At 52.8% G+C, this 20,611-nt stretch overlaps 1 protein-coding gene across 3 annotated transcripts in view; it reads left to right on the top strand.

Annotated features, from left to right (window-relative positions):
* Nucleotides 1–20,611, top strand: part of ITGAL (integrin subunit alpha L) — a 68,920-nt gene that overhangs the window by 13,641 nt on the left and 34,668 nt on the right. For all 3 annotated transcript variants that reach the window (XR_016225871.1, XM_017337750.4, XM_089321174.1), the window contains exons 2-7: nt 15,153–15,284; nt 16,411–16,513; nt 17,251–17,345; nt 17,445–17,512; nt 18,828–18,945; nt 19,398–19,528. Coding sequence is in view for 2 of the 3 variants with exons in the window: in XM_017337750.4 (XP_017193239.4) it covers nt 15,153–15,284; nt 16,411–16,513; nt 17,251–17,345; nt 17,445–17,512; nt 18,828–18,945; nt 19,398–19,528 (647 nt within the window). In the remaining variant the exon portion in view is untranslated. The remainder of the gene's footprint in view (nt 1–15,152; nt 15,285–16,410; nt 16,514–17,250; nt 17,346–17,444; nt 17,513–18,827; nt 18,946–19,397; nt 19,529–20,611) is intronic.

Below are 20,611 nucleotides of genomic sequence, written 5' to 3'. Positions count from 1 at the left end.
CAGGCTTGGCGGAAGCCCAGCCGGAAGCTCCGAGGGCTCATGGGAAGCATTTGCGGACCGGTGAGTTTGGTTCTACAAGATGGCGTCATTTCCGGTCACTCTCCGTGAAACAAGGAGGCGCCCACGGGAAAGACAGGACCCGGGGGGCCACAGTCCCGGCCCGGGGAGGAGAAGCCCCAGGCGAGCAGCCTGCCCATCTTTAAGGCCGTGTGTCCTCCGCAGTGGGCCGGCTTTGTGACGTAACCATGGCCACTGGCCAGCCGCAGCACCTGTGAATACCGGAAGTTCCCCGGGAACTTTCTTTAAAAATAACTCACATAAAATAAATAGATACATAAAAGAACTTCCGGGCCGGTGCTGTGACATAGTGGGTGGGGCCGCCGCCTGCAGTACCGGCGTCCCTTACAGGCACCGGAGGGCTGCTCCGCTTCTGATCCAGCTCCCTGCTGTGGCCTGGGAAAGCAGTAGAAGATGGCCCAAGTGCTTGGGCTCCTGCACCCATGTGGGGGACCTGGGTGATACCTGCGTGCTCCTCTCAGCTGCAACCATGCTTCCCCAGACCCTGGGAGCCCACGGCCCAGCAGGGGATCTGGTGCAAAGAACTCTTTAGAAAAGGTTGAATGGATAAGAGAAAAGAGCATCTCCACCCCCCCCCCCCACGTTGTCTCTTGATTTTCAAATATGTAAATAAATCTTTTCAATTTTATTTTAAAGATGCATCCATTCATTTGAAAGGCAGTTACAGAGAGAGAAACAGAAATCTTCTATCTGCTGGCTCACTCCCCAAAAGGCCACAATGGCTGGGGCTAGGCCAGGCCAAAGCCAGGAGTTAGGGATCTCCTCCGCCACCCCGGGTCTCCCACATGGGTGCAGGGGCCCAAGCACTTGGGCCATCTTCCACTGCTTTCCCAGGCCATTAGCAGGGAGCTGCATTGGAAGTGGAGCAGCCGGGACTCAAACCAGCACCTATATAGGATGCCAGCATTGCAGACTGCGGCCCAACCTGCCATGCCACATCGGTAGCCCCAGTAAATCATTTTTTAAATGAGAAAGCAGTGGCTGGCGCTGTGGTGTAGCAAGTAAAGCCACTGCCTGCAGTGCCAGCATCCTATATGGGTGCCAGTTCGAGTCCTGGCTGCTCCACTTCTGATCCAGCTCCCTGCTATGGCTTGGGAAAACAGTGGAAGATGGCCCAAGTCCTTGGGCCCCTGCACCTGTGTGGGAGACCCAGATGAAGTTCCTGGCTCCTGGCTTTGGATTGGTGCAGCTCTGGCTGGTGTGGCCATCTGAGGAGTGAGCCAGTGGATGGAAGAGAAGACCTCTCTCTCTCTCTCTCTCTCTCTCTCTCTCTGTGTGTGTGTGTGTGTGTGTGTAACTCTGACTTTCAGGTAAAATTAAAAATAAATAAATAAATAAATGAGGAAGCAGCATTGCGGTACAACTTGTTAAGCTGCTGCCAGCATCCCATATCAGGGCTCTGGTTCAAGTTCCAGCTACTCTGCTTCCAATCCAGCTCCCTGCTAGGAACCTGAGAAAGCAGCAACAGATGGCCCAAGCGCTTGGGTCCCTGCACCCATGTGGGAGACTCCAGATGGAGCTCCTGGCTCCTGGGTTCCATTGCAGTCATTTTGGGAGTGAACCAGCAGATGGAAATCTTTCTCTCCCTCTCCATTGCTCTGCCTTAAAAAAATAAAAAAGTAAAGCACCTTATGAACATCTTTTTTAAAAGATTTATTTATTTGAAAGAGTTACAAAGAGAGAGAAGGAGAGGCGGGGGGGGGGGGGGGTCTTCCATTCGCTGGTTCACTCCCCAATTGGCCACAACAGCTGGAGCTGTGCCAATCTGAAGCCAGGAGCCAGGAGCTTCTTCCAGGTCTCCCATGTGGGTGCAGGGGCCCAAGGAGTTGGGCCATCTTCTACTGCTTTCCCAGGCCACAGCAGAGAGCTGGATCGGAAGTGGAGCAGCCAGGACTGGAACTGGTGCCCCTATGAGATGACGGCACTGCAGGAGGTGGCTTAACCCGCTATGCCACAGCACCAGACCCATGAACTGTTTCTGGAATTTTCCGTTTACTATTTTTGGAGTGTAGTTGACAGTGGGTTGCTGAAACCAGGGAAAGTGAAACAATGGATAAGGAGGAAGTTATTGAATTTGTTTTCTCTTCCTGTTTCAATTACAAGAAGGCCTTGAACACCCTTTCCTCATTTTAAGTCACCAGCTCTTAGGAGAGAAGTTGAAGCCGATGTGCCTCCTGCAAGTGGCTAGAGGACTGGAGATTTTATCTCCTGGGAAATATGGGTTAGAACGGGGGCGGTCCAGCCCAGAAGAGAGAAGGCTGAGGGGTGCCCCAGTCTTGCGGGCACTGCCAGGGTGCAGCAGGCACTTCTACAAGGAACAGCCAGTTCCAAGGCAGGCACGTCACAAGGAGGCGCATTTGCACGTAATAGAAGATGGCATTTATTTATTTATTTATTTATTTTAGATGTATTTTGTTTATTTGAGAGGCAGAGTTACAGAGAGAGGGAAAGAGATCTTTCATCCGCTGGTTCATTCCCCAAATGGCCACAACAGAGCTGGGCCAGGCTAAAGCCAGGAGTCAGGAGCTTCATCCAGGTCTCCCTCATGGGCACAGGGGCCTTAAGACTATGGGTCATCCTCCATTGCTCTCCCAGGTGCATTAGCTGGGAGCTGGATTGTAAGAGGAGCAGCCGGGATTCGAACCAGTACCCATATGGGATGCTGGCACTGCAGGTGGCGGCTTTACCCACTATGCCACAACACCAACCACAAATTAATTTTTTAAAAAGAATGTTCCAGGAGGATCCTCCCTCAAGGCAGATTACTGACAGAGTATCAGTTCTAGCCTACTTGAAAAGCTTTTGTTGATATTCCTTGCCTTCAAGGACCATCTTGAACAAGGATATAGAGATCATCAGTGTTACACCCTCTGAGTGAGGATGCTAACACGTCAAGAGGCACACCCCAAAGACTCAGAGTCCAGACCGGCTGATGCAAAAGCAAGAGGATTTATTCGGCGTCTGCGCAGACGGGCCTCCTGAACTCGGGAGTCCAGAGAGCGCCCCCAGCACAGAGCCACACGGTTTATATACCCGCAGCGACCAATCAAAAGCACTATAGTGTCCATGTACACAGCAGTCCAATCCGTGAGCTGATCATGTGAAAGGCATGCGTCTTCTGTCCAATCAGCTATGGGATCACATGGGAGGCATGCACACAGCAGTCCAATCCGTGAGCTGATCATGTGAAAGGCATGCGTCTTCTGTCCAATCAGCTACGGGATCACATGGGAGGCATGCACCTCGTCACCATTTTGTTGTTTACTTCTTTAGCAGTTCCTTTCCCTGCCAGCGCCATCTTGTTCACCCTGAGGGGGACGACATCTTGCTCCCTTCGTTCCCCTGGAGGGAGAGCAGCGTCCCGCTTCCCACACCGTTATCTGAGTATTAGGAGGCATACAAACTGGGTTAGGTCTTAGCACAGCCAGGCACAAGTGTCGCAGCTAGCTAAGCATAGGGCCCCTTATTTTTATAGCTGCACCTAATTTAACTTTGGGGGAAAAAGTTTAGGGCTATAATTTTTAAACTTTAATTTTACTTGGGGCAAAGGTGACTTCTTGTTTTTAATAGTGTTAGTTTAAGTCACTCCATCTTGGTTTGATTTTTAAGGTTCTTCAATCAGTAACACTCATTCACTCAACAAACATCTCTCTGTAGCTCCACCTCTCAAATAAATAAATCTTTATAAGAAACTAAACATCTACTGAGCACCTGCTCCGTTGGGGGCTTCTGTTTCATGGTGTCCTCTAATCCTGGAACTGAGGTTTGAGCCGGACACAGTTCCCATTTTGCAGATAGAGAAAGCGATACTTGGAATGTATACTGGACTTGCTTGTTGTCAACAGCCATCAAGTATCAGGGTTAGGGCAGGAACACAGATCTCCCTGGCTTCAGTGTCAAGAGTCAGCCGCTCCCAAAGTGTGGACCAGCAACCTCAGCTGCACCCAGGAACTTGACAGAAATCAAAGTTTTTGGGGAGCAGGCTTAGCTGTTCAGATGCCACGTGGGACACTCAGATTCCGTATCAGGGTCCCTGGGTTTGAGGCCTGCCTGCCTGCACTCCCCATCCCAATTTTCTGATCATGTGCACCCTGGCTAAAGCAGCTGAGTGCCTGCCACCCACATGGGGGACCCGGATTGAATTCCCAGCTCCTGCCTTCAGCTTGGCCCAGCTCTGACTGTTGCAGGTGCAAGATCTCACTCTCTCTCTGTTGCTTTGCCTTTCAAATAAATAAATACATCTGTAAAATAAAATAAATAAAAAAACCAAAGTTGTGAGGGGAGTTAGAGAACGAAGCCAGAGTTTCCCAAGACAGCTGTCAGCTGAATGAACAAGGGGTGACCAAGTGAGCATCCCGAAGCCAGTGTCCTGGCTCTCCCGAGTCCTTGCAAACTGAAGACTCCCTGCAGGTGGAACAGGCATGAAAGACACTTGGTGCCTCAGAGAATTCTTTTTCTAAATTAAATCTGATGTTGGGAGGCGGGCATGGCGGCTTAGCAGGTTGAAACCACTGCTTGCCAAGCCCACGTCCCGTAGGAGAGTGCCAATTCAAGTGCCTGGTGCTCTGCTTCCGGTCCAGCTTCCTGCTAAAGCACACCCTAGATGATGACCCCAGCACTTGGGCCCCTGCCACGTGGGAGACTCGGATGGAGTTCTGGGCTCCTGGCTTCCACCTGGTTCAGCCCAGGCTGTTGGGGACACTTGGCAAGTGAGCAGTGGATGCAAGATCTCTCTCTCTCTCTCTCTCTCTCTCTCTCTCTCTCTCTCTCTCTCCCTGTACCCACATATTGACGGTAGTTTTATTCACAGTTGCTTAAAGCTGGAAACAAGTCAAACAGCCATCAGCTGGTGCAGATGAGGCACTTCTGGTCCTTGTGGCTATGACTCAGCAATTTAAAAATACTGGGTTTGGGCCGGCGCTGTGGCACAGTAGGTTAAAGCCCTGGCCTGAAGCGCCAGCATCCTACATGGGTGCCAGTTCTAATTCCGGCTGCTCCACTTCCAATTCAGCTCTCTGATATGGCCTGGGAAAGCAGTAGAAGATGGCCCAAGTCCTTGGCCCCCTGCACCCACATGAGAGACCTGGAGGAAGCTCCTGGCTCCTGGCTTTGGATCGGCGCAGCTCCAGCTGTTGCAGCCATCTGGGTAGTGAACCAGCGGATGGAAGACCTCTCTCTCTGTCTGTCTCTACCTCTCTCTTTAACTCTGTCTTTCAAATAAATAAAATAAATATTTTAAAAATAAATAAATAAAAATACTGGATTTGTACTGTCATAGAAGAATTTTAATAATCTTACACTAAGTCAATGAAGTGAAGCACAAATGTGATGTGCTATCTTGCTCTACTTATAGAATATTCTGGAAAAACAGAACTGCAGGGACATAAAACAAATCAGTAGTCTCCAGGGAGTTGGGGTGGGTGGGAGGAAATGATCATTAAGTGGCAAAAGCAGCATTTCCGGGTGGTGGGCGTATTCTCTGTATTGATCAATCCATTGGTTGATAAATTGTATCCATTTATCAAAACCCATGAGTTAACACTTTTACGTTTTAAAATTTTTTTTGAAAATAAATTTTATTTATCTGAAAGGCAGAGTTACAGAGAGAAGGAGTGACAGAGAAAGAGACAGAGAGAAAGCTATCTCTCCTCTGCTGGTTCATACCCTAAGTAGCTGCAATGACCAAGGCTGGGCCAGGCTGAAGCCAGGACCCTGGAACTCCATCCGGGTCTCCCACGTGGGTACAGGGGTCCAAGCACTTCGGCCATATTTTTGGTGCTTTCCCAGGTGCATTAGCAGGGAGCTGGATTGGAAGCAGAGCAGCCAGGACATGAATATTCGCTCATAAGGGATGCCGGCACCCCAGGCAACATCTTAACCTGTTGCTCCACAACTACCTTTATTTTTGAATATGATATTTAAGGCTTTTATTTGTTTTGTTTATTTGAAAGAGTGACAGGGAGAGAGGGAGAGAGGGAAAGAAGGAGAGAGAGAGAGAGAGAGGGAGAGAGGGAGAGAGAGAGAGAGGGAGAGAGGGAGAGAAGGAGAGAGAGAGAGAGAGAGAGAGAGAGATTGATTCCATCAGCTAGTTCACTCCCCAAATGGCTACAACAGTTAGCCCTGGATCAGGCCAAAGCCAAGAGCCAGGAAGTCCACCTGGGTCTCCCATGTTGGTGGCAAGAACCCAAATCCTTGGGCCATCATCTACTGCCCCCCAGTTGCATTAGCAGGAAGCTGGATCAGAAACACAGGCGAAACTCAATCCCAGGCACTCCGAAATGGAACGTGGCATCCCAAGAGGCGGCTTAACCCAGTGCACCTCAATGGCTACCCTAAACTACACTCATTGAGAGGGTGATTTTTTTTGTATGTTAATAACACATCAACAAATCTGCCTTTAGAAAGAGCTCCTGGAAGGGGCCGGTGCTGTGGCGTAGCAGGTAAAGCTGCTGCCTGCAGTGCCAACATTGATATGGATGCCAGTTCAAGTCCCGGCTGCTCCACTTCCAATCCAGCTCCCTGCTAATGTATGTCCCCAAATGGCCACAACGGCCTGAGCTGGGCTGATCTGAAGCCCAGAGATTCTTCTGGGTCTCCCACATGGATGCAGGGCCCCAAGGACCTGGGCCATCCTCCACTGCTTTACCAGGAGCACTAGCAGGGAGCTGGATCAGAAGTGGAACAGCCAGGATTTGAACCGGTGCCCATGTGGCATGCCGGCATTGCAGGTGGTGGCTTTTACCTGCTACGCCACAGCCGGCCCTTAGAAGTGTTTGTTTCTAAGAACCTAGAACTCTAGCAGAAAGAGCCTCTTCACTTACCTCGGGGCAAGGCAGTCCCAGACACTCGCCGGTTTATTGAACACCTGTTATGCTCCCAATGCTGTTTGAAGTCTTGGCAAACAGCAGTGAACAAGAGCAACAAATATGGATAAAACCATGCAGTGAGGTTTACAGTCTGGAAGAGAGGGTCATCAAGGAGGTGGGAGAGTAAGGACTGGAGACAGCGGTTCAGGAGGCAGTGGGGGCTGAGGACAAGGTGACGACTGAACAGAGACCTGAAAGAGATGAGGGAATGGGCCACAAGGCTGCACTGCGATCATGAGGACAGGTGCACTGGAATGATCGGAACCAGGCCAGCAGTGTGGCAGGTGAGGGGTCACACGGAACCGCTGAGCTCTTGAGCCATCACCACTGCCGCCAGAGTCGGCTTTAAAGGAAGCTGGAAGGCCGGCGCCACGGCTCACTAGGCTAATCCTCCGCCTTGCGGCGACGGCACACCGGGTTCTAGTCCCGGTCGGGGGTGCCAGATTCTGTCCCAGTTGCCCCTCTTCCAGGCCAGCTCTCTGCTGTGGCCCGGGAGTGCAGTGGAGGATGGCCCAAGTGCTTGGGCCCTGCACCCCATGGGAGACCAGGAGAAGCACCTGGCTCCTGGCTTCGGATCAGCGCAGTGCTCCGGCCACGGCCATTGGAGGGTGAACCAATGGCAAAGGAAGACCTTTCCCTCTGTCTCTCTCTTTCTCCCTGTCCATTCTGCCTGTCAAAAAAAAAAAAAAAAAAAAAAAAAAAAAAAAAAGGAAGCTGGAGCTAGAGCTGGGAATCAAACCCAGGTACTCAAATGTGGGAATGGATGTCCTAACCACTAGGCTAAATGCCCACCCCTTGTCAGAGGTTTTAAGAGACATTCTCAGGGCCAATGTTAAGGTGCAGCACGTTAAGCCACAGCAGGTTAAGCCACAGCACCTCTTAGGGGCCAATTGGAGTCCCAGCTGCTCCACTTCCCATCCAGCTCCCAGCTAATGAACTTGGGACAGCAGGGACACATGGTCCAAGTCCTTGGGCTCCTGCCACCCATGCAGGAGTCCCAGATGAAGCTCCAGGCTCCTGACTTCAGCCTGGCCCAGGCCTGACTGTTGTGGCCACTTGGGGAGTGAACCAGAAGATGGTACACACTCTCTCTCTCTCTCTTTCTCTCTCTTGCTCCCTGCCCCTGTAACTCTGTGTGTCTCTCCCCCTCTCACTGTAACTCTGCCTTTCAAATAAATAAAATAAATCTTAAGAAAGCCCACCTACTCCTTAAAAACAAGAGAGCCATTCTTGGGTCTCTCAACATTCATTTAGCAGTACCTGAAAGGTAGAACTTTCCCCAGGGAACAGAGACTCGGGGGAGGGAGAGTTATGAGGGCAATAAACAGCCCCGGTAAGAAGCGACAGAGATCAGACCCAAGCAACAGCTAGCTCAGAAGACTGGGTCCGCAAAGAACTGATGGGCTAAGTTATGAAGGCAGCCAGTGTCTCTAAGGAAGACCGCAGCCGTGTGTGTGTGTGTGTGTGTGTGTGTATGCAGCCATGCATGCATGTGTGTGTACACGCATGCATGTGTAGGGCACAGCCTGCTTCAAGAATTCCCCATGTGTGAGTGTGCACGAGCGTGTGTGTGCACGTGTGCGTGCGTAGGAGTTCCCCGTGTGGTCCCAGCCCGTGATCTTTGCCGACACATTCTTCAGGGGAATCACCTGCTGTTTCCTGCTTGAGCCCCTGACTTTCTAGAATTTTGGAGACTGCCTGGTACCTGGTAGCTCCCTCAGCCTTGCAGTTCTCAAAGACAGAGGGAGAGAAAAAATACAGATGGTTATGACATAAATGTACGCTTTCTTCCAAAACTTGTATGTTGGAGCTTATACCCCAAGGTGAAAGTCTGAAGACACGAGGCTTTGGGCGGCGGCGGTGCATAGCGGGTAAAGCCACCACCTGCTATGGCTGCTCTGCTTCCGACCCAGCTCCCTGAAGTGGAGGATGGGGCCTGCGCTGTGGCATAGCGGTAAAGCCTCCACCTGCTTCCCGGGATGCTTGATGAGGAGGTTAGTAGAGACAGCAGGAAGCAGGCGCTATTCACGGAGATGATGTGAGGGTGGCGCTGAAGGCCTTTCCTCACAGGCCACTGCCATCACAGGCCCAGAGTGCAGGGCCCGGAGGACAGGATGGCTTCAAGGGAGGTGCCCGGGGCATCAGGGGGGCCCCAGGGCTTGCTGCCTAGGGCAGCCTCCAGTTTCTGCTCCATTCATCCCAGCAGCAAATGCACCCAGGTGTGGCTCAGGCCACCACTGCAGAGGGCATAGGCCAGACACGCTGGTAGCGTCCACGCGCTGCCGGCTCTGTGGATGCCCAGGTGGTCTGAGCTGTGGGGGCGTGGCTACCTCCAACCTAACTTGCCAAGGATGTCCTGGCCGAGAACCAGCCACAGGTGTTGGGTCCCTAGAGCGTGGAGCCGAGGCATTAAAGGGAACTCCACAAGAGCAATGCCCCGTGGAGCAGAGGGGCGGGGCTGCCCCGGGACACAGGCGGGCAGAACCACAGCTCGTAACTGCAGCCTTGGTCGGACGTGTGGCTCCTACCTGTGACCAACGCTACACAGCTGGTACCCAAGTAGGACCTCAAGGCTCAACCCTGACCTCGGTATGTCCAGAAGGTAGGCTGTAGAGTCAAAGACTATTCTAGAACCTTAAGATATAATGCAGGGCCGGTGTTGTGGTGGTGCGGGCGGGTGAAGCTGTCACTTAAGACGCGAGCATCCCTTAGCAGAGTGCCAGCTTGAGTCCTGGCTGCTCTGCTTACCAACCCAGCTCCCTGCTAATGCACCTGGGAAGGCAGAGGGGGAAAGCTTAAGTGCTTAGGTCCTTGACTTCCACATGGGAGATCCAGATGGAGTTCCAGGTGCCCGACTTCAGCCTGGCCCAGCCCTGACTATTGTAGACATTTGGGGAGTGAACCAGCAGATCAAAGATCTCTCACTCTCCCACTCTTGGTACCTCTCTGCCTTTCAAATACATACACACACACACACACGTGCATACACACATACATACCTACACACATACATACATACACACATACATACATAAATGTTTTTTTAAAAAAGATCTAATGCTGGGTCAGCACTGTGGCATAGCAGGTAAAGCCACCGCCTGCAGTGCCAGGATCCCATACGGGTGCTGGTTCGAGTCCCGGCTGCTCCACTTCTAACCTCGCCCTGCTAATGTGCCTGGGAAAGCAGTGGAAGATGGCCCTAGTTCTTGGGTCCCTGCACCAGCATGAGAAACCTGGAAGAAGCTCCTGGCTCCTGGCTTCAGATCGGCCCAGCTGTGGCCGTTGTGGCCATTTGGGGAATGAACGAGCAGATGAAAGACCTCTCTCTCTCTCTCTCTCTCACTCTCTCTGTAACTTTACCTCTCAAATAAATATATAATTTTTTTTTAAAAAAAGATCTAATGCTCACCTTGTTGGATTCTGTATTGGGTCAGGACCTGTTTCGCTTTCATTTTTCCTATTTCGCCTTTTTGAAACTGCAGCCTCTCGCCGCCTGTCCCACCGGGGTGCCCTGGAACTTGTGGGACCCCACAGGCTCCCAGCTAGAGGGCGAATTTGCCCCAGGATGCCTCACACCTTGAATCTCACCAAAGCCTGATTTGGATGGGATTCAGATGAGACTTTGGACTTGGATTTTGCAGCTGATGCCGGATGCAGGTAGGGCTTTCGAGAACATGGGGAAGGAACGAATATATTTTGTGGGAAGGACATGAGCTTGGAGAGGCCAGAGGCAGAATGCTAGGGTTTGAAGGCTTCTCTCCCTTCCAACTTCACACTGAAGCTTCAGCCCCAGCACAGTAGGGCATAGAGGTGTGGCCTGAGGAAGACGCAGGGAGTTGGCACAGGCAGAGCCCTCATCAGTCCCTGCTGGGGACCTGAACTTGGACCTCCCCTGTTCTATCCTTCACAAATGCTCTGGGCTCAGACTGTCAGAGCAGCCCAAATGGACGGAAATAGCACGGTGCACGGTGGCCTCAGAGCGTTTGCTGAAGTCCCCTAGGATAAAGCAGGAGATCAGCTCCCAAGCTCCACCCAGAGATGCAAATCACCTACCTGGGAAAACCTCATGGACCATGGAAAACGCACTCTGACTGAGGAAACACAGCAGTTACAAGGATGCTTCCTGTTTCATCCATAGTGTAATGGACAGCCCGTGGCTGTCCTGCCTGCAGCTCCCTCACAGACAGCGGTCACCCTAACTAAGAAGGGCCTGCAGCTACAGGTGCACTGTGATCCCTGCTGCTGGACTGTTGTTTCCTTACAATGTTATCTTCTATTGTTTTTTCAATACTAGCCTGAGGTTCTCAGGCTTCTTCCTTTACTCCTTTTCTGTCTGCTGTCACACTTAGGTCTGCATAAACTCTGGCTCAAGCATCAGGATTTTGAAGGTAGCCTGAGGGAACCCTTGACACTGGGGCTGCCTGGCCTGTTACTTCTGGGCTGGAAGGCTCAGGTAATCCCTCCAAGTAACTCAGCCTTGTATGGCTAACATGTAGAGGTAATTATATTTTTTTTCATAGAGAACATTTGGCTTCAGTTGTTAATGGCGATTATTTGGGGGATTTAGATTCTTAAATTTAAGGGATGGGGGCTGGCACAGTGGGTTAAATCCTGAAGCACCAGCAACCCATATGGGCACCGGTTCTAGAACCAGCTCTCTGCTATGGCCTGGGAAAGCAGTAGAAGATGGCCCAAGTCCTTGGGCCCCTGCACCTGCATGGGAGCCCCAGAAGAAGCTCCTTGCTCCTGGCTTTGGTTCGGAGCAGCTCCAGCCGTTGCAGCCATCTGGGGAGTGAACCTCTCTCTGTAACTGTCTTTCAAATAAATAAAATAAATCTTAAAAAAAAAAAATAAGGGATGGGAAAGTGGGGTGGTGTGGGTTGGGGTGGTGGGATGTGGTGGGGTGGTGTTGTGTGGGGGGTGGTGGTGTGGGGTGGGGTGGGGCAGGGCAGGGCTGGCAGATCTCAGGCTCTGTCTCTCCATCTCTGTAACTCTGCCTTTTGAATAAAATAAACAAATCTTTAAAGATAAATGAATTGGAGCATTGACATCTTGAAATAATATTCTTTTTGTAATTTCAGAACAAAACAGAATTTGCTTTGATGTAAATTAGGATTGCTCTACAGGAAATCAGAGAAATCAGTATGTATTATCTGATTTTAACGGAAATTTCTGAAAAAGACTATCTGACCTCATCTAATTGCAACAGCTGGCTGGTCGAGCTGTAGCTTCCCGGCTCTGCCTGGGAAAGATCAGCTGCCTGCAAAAGCCTCCCTGGACCCCAACCTGGGGGCCAGGGCGGGGTGGGGTGGGGCAGGGGTGGGGGCGGGGCTGGGGGCTGGACCTGACCCTTGCACCTTGCAGCTGGAGCGGGATTTTCTCATGGCTCTGGGAGAATCTGAAAGTCCTTTGTCCTTTCCCATAAGCACATACGGTTCCTCTATTCTGTTGTGTTTTTAATATTTCTCTGTGTGTTTTTAAAATGGTGATTGTATATTTTGGAATGATGAAGTGTGCATCCTCATTGTAAAAAAAAAAAAAAAAAAATCCAGACGAGGGCTGGTGCTGTGGCACAGTGGCCACCACCTGCGACACCGGGCATCCCATAAGGGCACTGGTTCAAGTCCTGGCCATGCCACTCCTGATCTAGCTCTCTGCTACAGCCTAGGAAAGCAGCGGGGCCTGGCACAAGTCCTTGGGCCCCTGCACCCACGTGGGAGGCTCCTGGCTCCTGGCTTCAGCTGGCCCAGCCCTGACCATGCAGCCATTTGGGGAGTGAACCAGTGGACAGAAGATCAGTCTCTGGCTCTCCCTCTCTCGCTCTGTAACTCTGCCTTTCTAATAAAATAAATAAATCTTTAAAAATGGTGATCATATTTTTTGAAATGGTAGAGTGTGCATCCTCATTTTAAAAAACATTCAGACAAGGTAGAAATTGTACACAGCTCATTCTGCAGACATAACCACTCCCAGAATTTTAAAAAATGTGTATAATTTCATGTATTATTATTTTTCATTAGGATATAACTTATATACCACAAAGCTTCCCATTTCAAAGTGTATAATTTAGTGGATTTTTTTTTAAAATGTATTTATCTGGAAGGCAGAGTGACAGAGATCTTCCATCCACTGGTTCAATTCCCAAATTCCTGCAACAGCGGGGCTGGGCCAGGCTGAAGCCAGGGGCCAGGACCGCCAAGGATCGCCATCTGGGTCTCCCTGGTTTCCCACATGGGTGGCAGGGACTCGGCCACCGTCTTATGTCCCCCAGGGAGCTAGATAGGGAGCAGAGAACTGGAGCTTGACCCTAAGCGCTGCATTATGGGGTGCAGGAGTCCCAAGCAGTGGCTTAGCCCGTGGCACCACAATGGCTGCCCCAGGGGCTTTGGATCTGTCCGTGAGGTTGTAAATCACCACCACTACCTGATCCAGAACATTTCATCACCCAAATGCAACCTGCACCCAAAATAGGCATCCTCCAGTCCCCGCTCTCCCGCTCCTGGCAGCCACGAATCTACTTTCTTTTTATTGTCTTCCTTCTCCTGTGTTCCCTTCTCCTTCTTCAGATTTATTCATTTATTTAAAAGGCAGAGCTAGAGAGAGAGAGAGAGAGAGAGAGAGAGAGAGAGAGAGGTCTTCCACCTGCTGGTTCACTCCCTAGATGGCCACAACAGCCGGAACTTGGTCTATGGAGCCAGGAGCCAGGAGCTTCTTCTGGGTCTCCCAGGCAGGTGCAGGGGCCCAAGCTTTTGGGCCATCTTCTACTGCTTTCCCAGGCCAGAGCAGAGAGCTGGATCAGAAGTGGAGCAGCCGGGACATGGACAGGTGCCCATTTGTGACGCTGGCATGGCAGGAGGCGGCTTAACCCGCTATGCCACAGTGCCAGCCCCAAGATTTATCCATATTATAGCATGAACAAGCACTCCTTTCTTTTTTGTTGGTGAATAATATTACTAAGTTTTGTTTATCTCTTCATTAGTTGATGATGTGTAGGTCATTTCCAGTTTGCGGTTAGAATGGGTGGCTGCTGAGCATCTGTGTATCAGGTTTTTTTCTTTTCCCAGGCTTTTTTTTTTTTTTTTTTTTTTGGACAGGAAGAGTTAGACAGTGAGAGAGAGAGACAGAGAGAAAGGTCTTCCTTCCGTTGGTTCACTCCCCAAATGGCCACAATGGCCAGAGCTGCGCCGATCTGAAGCCAGGAGCCAGGAGTTTCTTCCTGGTTGCCCATGCGGGTGCAGGGCCCAAGCACCTGGGCCATCTTCTACTGCTTTTCCAGGCCACAGCAGAGAGCTGGACTGGAAGAGGAGCAACCGGGACTAGAACCGGCACCCATATTGGATGCTGATGCCGCAGGCGGAGGATTAACCTCGTGCGCCACGGCACTGGCCCCGGGAGTGTTTTCTGCTATCCTTTGTATTTTTGTTGTTGTTGTTGCTGCTGCTGTTTGGAACCAAAATTAATGATTAAATGCTCCATTCTGCAACTTGATCCTTTCCTTTTCTGTTTTTTTTTTTTTTAAGGTTTATTATTTATTTGAAAGGCAGAGTTGAGAGAGAGAGAGAGAGAGAGAGAGAGAAAGAAAGAAAGTCAGTCTTCCATCTGCGGGTTCACTCCTCAGATGGTGGCAACTGCCACAGCTGAGCCGATCTGAAGCCAGGAGCCGGGGGCTTCTTCCAGGTCTCCCATGTGGGTGCAGGGGGCCAAGGACTTGGGCCATCTTCCACTGCTTTCCCAGGCCATAGCAGAGAGCTGGGTCAGAAGTGGAGTAGCTGCGACTTGAACCAGTGCTCCTGTGAGATGCCAGCACTGCAGGCAGCGGCTTTACCAGCTACGCCACAGTGCTGGCCCCTTCATCCTTTTCTGTAACAGCTTAGCAGGGTCATGGTTCAAAGGTCAAGAGACAGCTGCCCTGCTTTGTCCCGGCCGCGTGGCATTCCATCACCGGGTAGCAGGTTGACAAGTCCCTGTCTTCAGGTGCTGCGCTGGATGGAAGCGGGGGACGAGGAGGCAGAAGCAGCAGTCACAGGAAGGCACCGGAAACGTCTCTGACCTGCTTAGACTTCCTCTCTGAGCCATTGTGGTTTCACAACCCCGGCAAGGCACAGCCCCTCCCCCGACCCAGTGTCACCCGGCCTGGCGCTTCTGTGGGAAAGTGCCACACTAGAGGCCCCAGGACATTGTCATTTCCCTCTTCCTTCCCCTGCCTAGGCTGCCGGCAAACCCCAAGGGCCCCTGAGCCTGCCACCGGGGCCGCGGCTCCCTCCAGCCCCTGCAAGATGGAGAATTCTTGTGTCGCGGCGGTGGTGATGAGGCTGCTGCTGTCTGGGCTCTGTCTCTTTGGTAGGCAAGAGGGGAGGAGAGGGAGGGGAAGGGTGGGGAGGGAGAGGAGGCGAGGGGAGGGAGGCGAGGGGAGGGGGCGTGTGTCTGGGACCAAGGAGAGTGCAAGGCTTTGTGGAACTGGGGCACAGGAGCGGCTCCTCTAAGGGTGGGATCAGCTACAGCCAACCCGCGGATCTTGATGAGGGAAGGAAGGAGGGAGGGGACAAAAAGAGCCAGAGAGCCAGAGTCCACAGTCTAGGCAGCGGGTGGGAGACGAGACCGAGAAGGGAGACGCAAAGGCAGGTGGTGAACAAGTGCCCAGAGCTGGGAGGAGAGTGCTGGGTTCTGGCCTGCTGGTGACATTGCCTCCGCGGCGGGCTCACTCCCTCCGTCTGAGCCCGTGCAGCCACGCCAGCTGCCCTGGCATCCCAGGGTGCCCGCAGCTGCACCCAGAGGAACGCAGTGGCAGAAAAGACGGTTTGGGGGTGGGCACGTGATGCCCAGCCTCTCGGGGAGGGGGGAGAAGAGGGGATCTAAGGGTTCGGGAGAGGCCGGTTCCTTGGTTCCTGGCTGGCTGGGGAGTGGCGGAGCTTCTGGGGTGTGACAGGCAGCCAGAGAGGGCACAAGAGGGGGACATCTGAAACCCCAGGGGCTCGGTGGGGGAAGCCTGAGGCTGATCTGAGCATGAGGGCCGTGACAGGGGAGCAGTGGGTGCTGGGGAGGGAGGCGCCCCCTGCCCTGGGACATCCCCATTCTAGTCCCTGCTGGGCATCTGGCCACCGCATGCCTCTGGGGGGGCCCCTTCGGTCTGCCGCTCCCTTGCAAGTCTCTCTGCCTTCTCTTCATTCCTTTTGCTGAGAGGCCAAGAGGGAAGTGGTGTCCTGGGACCCTGGGAGGGCCAGCCTGAGCTGCAGGGAGTCCTGATTCTCCTGTTCCCCAGGCGCAAAGCTCCAAGGGGGAAGTCCAGCTAGGGGCCAGGCGTGGGCAGCCTCGGGACACACACGTGAGCCTTGGTCCATCAGCACCCATGACTATCCAGTGCATCATGGGAGGCAGAGACAGGGCCGGTGGGGGCCTCTCGGGGGCTCGTGAGGCACGCAAGGGAAGGTGCACCCTGAAGCGCCTGATGCCCCTTCACCTCCCTCAGCACCGGCCTGGAGCTACAACTTGGATGTGCACCACGTGCTAAGCTTCTCCACCCCACACGCCGGGAGGCACTTTGGGTACCGGGTCCTGCAGGTTGGAAACGGGTGAGCTGCGTCACTTCCAACATCCTTTATGTATCTATAAGCTCATTGCTCTTTCTTTTAAAAACATGATTTATGTATTTTATTTCACTTGAAAAGCAGAGTCAGAGAACTCATCAGTTGGTTCACTCCCCAGATGCCCACACAACAGTCAGGGTGGCCAGAGACTGAAGCCAGTTGCCTGGAATTCAACCCAGGTCTCCCGAGAGGGTGGCAGGGACCCAAGTACTTGAGCCGCCACCTGCTGCCATTAGCGGGGAGCTGGAAGCTGAGGCAGATCTGGAGGCAGAACCCAGCACACAGGATGTGAGCGTCCCAGCCGGCATCATAGCTGCACCAAACGCCCTGCCCTCCCCCAGACACGTTGTTTGTTCTCGAATGTCCCTCGCTATCTCTGTCCTCCGCTCCCGTTCCTAGCACACACTCCGGCCTCTCACAGGGGCCTTTTGAATCAACACCGACTGAACATCTCATGTGACCTTCTGGCCGATCATTCCCTGGGTCTTAGATTTTTCTAGATGCCAGCAGAAAGGATCCTCAGCTTCCTGGAATTCTAGCACACGGGGTTCACTTCTCTGGGGCTCAGCAGGGAAGAGACGGGGGCTGGGAGCCCCCCCCTTGAAGGGGAGCGGGCTCAGGGCTCTGGGACACGCAGCGGGAGAGCTGAACCTCTTGAGTAAGGCAGCAGTGGGTGAACAAAGACCCGGCAACTCTTTCTCACCGTGGAGATTTCTCATCAGGGTTGTCGTGGGCGCTCCGGGCGAGGGGAACAGCACAGGAAACCTCTACGAGTGCCTGCCGGGCACTGGACACTGCCTACCGGTCAGCCTGGGCGGTGAGTAGCTGGCCAAGGGAGCTGGGGCCCTGGGGTTTCAGAGGGCTCAAGGCTGGCCGCAACACACCTGATTGCCCGAGTGCCTTCTGACACCCACAGGTTCCAACTACACCTCCAAGTACTTGGGGATGACCTTGGTGACAGACCCCACAGCCGGAGGCCTTTTGGTGAGAATTTTGGGTGGTGGTGGTGGTGCGAGTGCCTGCAAAGCTGGATGCTAAGAAAGAGGGAGAGAAAAGGAAAGAATGGAAACAGATAGAAGACCTCACAGGGGGCTCAGAGGGACTCTCACTCAGGCAGTGTTTATTGAGAAATGGCTGTGAACTGGCTTATTTCTTTTTAATAAAATTTACTAATTAAAGGCAGAGTTATGGGGGTGGGGGAGGAGAGAGAGAGAGAGAGAGATCTTCCATCCACGGGTTCACTCCCCAAATGGCTGCAATGGCCACAACCAGGATGGGCTGAAGCCAGGAGCCTGGAACTCCATCTGGGTCTCCCACGCAGGTGCAGGGGTCCAGGGTCTTGGGCCATCTTCCACTGCTTTCCCAGGCCATAGCAGAGCGCAGGATTGGAAGAGGAGCAGCCGGGACTAGAACCGGCACCCATATAGGATGCCAGCGCTTCAGGCTAGGGCTTTAACCTGCTGCGCCACAGTGTCGGCCCCTGCTCGAATTCTTAATTCTGGTTATCTCACTCAGGTGAAACAAGAATTAGTGTCTACATTTTTTTTTTAAATTTGCTCTGTTTTTAAGGTTTTGTTTTAAAAGATGCATTTCATTTCTTTATTTGAGAGGTAGAGTTACAGAGACAGGGAGAGACAGAGAGAGAGGTCTTCCATCTGCTGGTTCACTCCCCAGATAGCTGGAGTTGAGCCGATCCAAAGCCAGGAGCCAGGAGCTTCTTCTGGGTCTCCCATGTGGGTACAGAGGCTCAAGGACTTGGCCATCTTCCACTGCTTTCCCAGGCCATTAGCAGGGAGTTGGATAGGGAATGCAGCAGCCAGGACTGGAGCCAGCACATGCATGGGAAGCTTAACCTACTACGCCACAGCGCCAGCCCTCTCTGATGGATTTTGAATAAAGTATTCCCTGTCAGAAAAATAAAGGAGCTGTTGTTGGCAAAAACAACAGTCATGATGAAAGAGAAGGCATTGTCTGTTCTGGGAATAATGAGTGCTGGATGTGGCTTACACGGATGCGTGCTTGGGAATGGGAGGAAACGTAGGACCGGCCCAACTGTGAGCACGATGGATGCCAAGCGCAGGAGTTGAGACCTCATCCTGCAGGCGGTGCATGGCCAGGGACCCCGCGTGTTGGTAGAACAGAGGAGTGGCTGAGAGGACGGTGTTGGGCAGACTTACCTTGCTTTGCGCGCAGGGAGTGGAGGAGGGGACAAGCCCTGGGAGGGTTCTCATCCTGGGTGATGATGAGCAAGAGACAACAACAAGAGGAAGCTGCAGCCCCTTTGCTTTCACTTCTGCAGGCTTGTGACCCTGGGCTGTCTCGGACGTGTGACCAGAACACCTATCTGAGTGGCCTGTGCTACCTCTTCCGCCAGGACCTAAGGGGTCCAGTGTTGCAAGGGCGTCCTGGATATCAGGGTAAGGGACCAGTCCTTTCTTTCTGTGTGTGTGTGTGTGTGGTGGGCGGGCAGACAACAGGTAGACACAAAGAGAGAAGGTGGACAAGACAGCTCCCCTCTGCTACTTCACTCCTCAAATGCCTGCAACTCCAGGACTGGGCGAGGCTGAGGGCTGAAGCCAGGAGCCAGGAATTCCACTCATGTCTCCCATGTGGGTGGCAGGGACCCAACTCCTTGAGCCGCTGTCTGCTGCCTCCCAGGGTCTACGTCAGCAGGAAGCTGTGAACTGGGAGCAGAGCTGCAAACCGAGTGCAGGCACTCCGATGAGGGACGCGGGTGTCTTAACCATGAGGCCAAGTGCCCACCCCGACTGGCCCCAGTTTTAGCAGTAAAATCCCATCCGGGGGCTGCCTTTCCGTGGGTGGACCGGACCCTGAAAACTCTCACAGGTCCTTCCGTGTGCCTCTGCAGAGTGCATAAAGGGCAACGTGGACCTGGTGTTTCTGTTCGATGGCTCGGGCAGTTTGCAGCAGAACGAATTTCAGAAGATTCTGGAGTTCATGAAGGACGTGATGAAGAAGCTTGGCAACTCCTCCTACCAGGTGAGCGTGGGCGGGAGTCTCGGCGCAGGCGAGAACTGAGATGAGCCAGGAAAGGACGCTGAGTGTGAGGTGTCTCTAGAACCTGGCGCGTGCCTGTAAATGGGCAAGGTCCAGGGAGGAGGGAAAGCTTCTGGGAGTCTCCTTAGTTTTCATTTCAGCTTCTTTTTGTGCCTTTGCTTCCCCCGTCTCTGTCTTGCCGTCTCTATGAACTGGGTTTCTGGGCTTCTTTGGCTCACAGGGCCCAAGTTCAGGTGGAAAGTTCCAGAATGCTTTTTCTTTAGCGTTTGTTTTAAGTATATTTATTTATTTATTTATTTGAGAGGTAGAGTCGCAGAGAGAGAGAGAGATAATCTTCCATCTGCTGGTTCACTCCCCAAATGGCCACTGCAGCTGGGGCTAAGGCCAGGCCCAAAGCAGAAACCAGGAACTCCATCTGGGTCTCCCACGCGGGTGCAGAAGCCCAGGCACTTGGGCCATCTTCCATTGCTTTCCCAGGTGCATTAGCAGGGAGCTGGATCAGAAGTGGAGCAGCAGGCACTTGAACCAGCACCCCTTTGGGATGCCAGCATCACAGGCAGAGACTTAACCCACTGCACCACAGTGCTGGCCCGTTTGTTTGCGTAAACTCCCACTGGGTCAACCCCTGCATCTGCAGGTTGTAAATTTTCAGGGATGAGACTGTGAGTGGCCCAGCCTCAGTCGGGTGGTCATTCTTGGCCAAGACAGCTGTGCCTGGTTTGGTAGGGGGCCAGCCTGCACTAATATGGCCACTAGGAGCCACCACCGTTTGTGAGGTAGGAAGACCCAGAAAACAGAAGCTCAGAAGACAGCACGACATAAGGAAGCGGAGGTTTATTGGATGACTTTGCTGTGTTTGTCTATTGCCTCGCTGTAAAGGCTGATCTGAGGCAGGGATGTGGAGCTGCGTTCCCAGCTCCATCGTAGGGAGAGGTTGGGGGCCAGGTGTGTAGCCAGTGTTTAAGATGCCTCTTGAGGGCCGGCGCCGCGGCTCACTAGGCTAATCCTCCACCTTGCGGTGCCAGCACACCGGGTTCTAGTCCCGGTCGGGCGCCGGATTCTGTC

The sequence above is a fragment of the Oryctolagus cuniculus genome, chromosome 19 (assembly GCF_051225735.1).
Source record: "Oryctolagus cuniculus isolate XC-2025 breed Fujian yellow rabbit chromosome 19, ASM5122573v1, whole genome shotgun sequence".
NCBI classification, from domain to species: domain Eukaryota; kingdom Metazoa; phylum Chordata; class Mammalia; order Lagomorpha; family Leporidae; genus Oryctolagus; species Oryctolagus cuniculus.
This window is presented reverse-complemented; position numbering and strand designations above follow the sequence as displayed.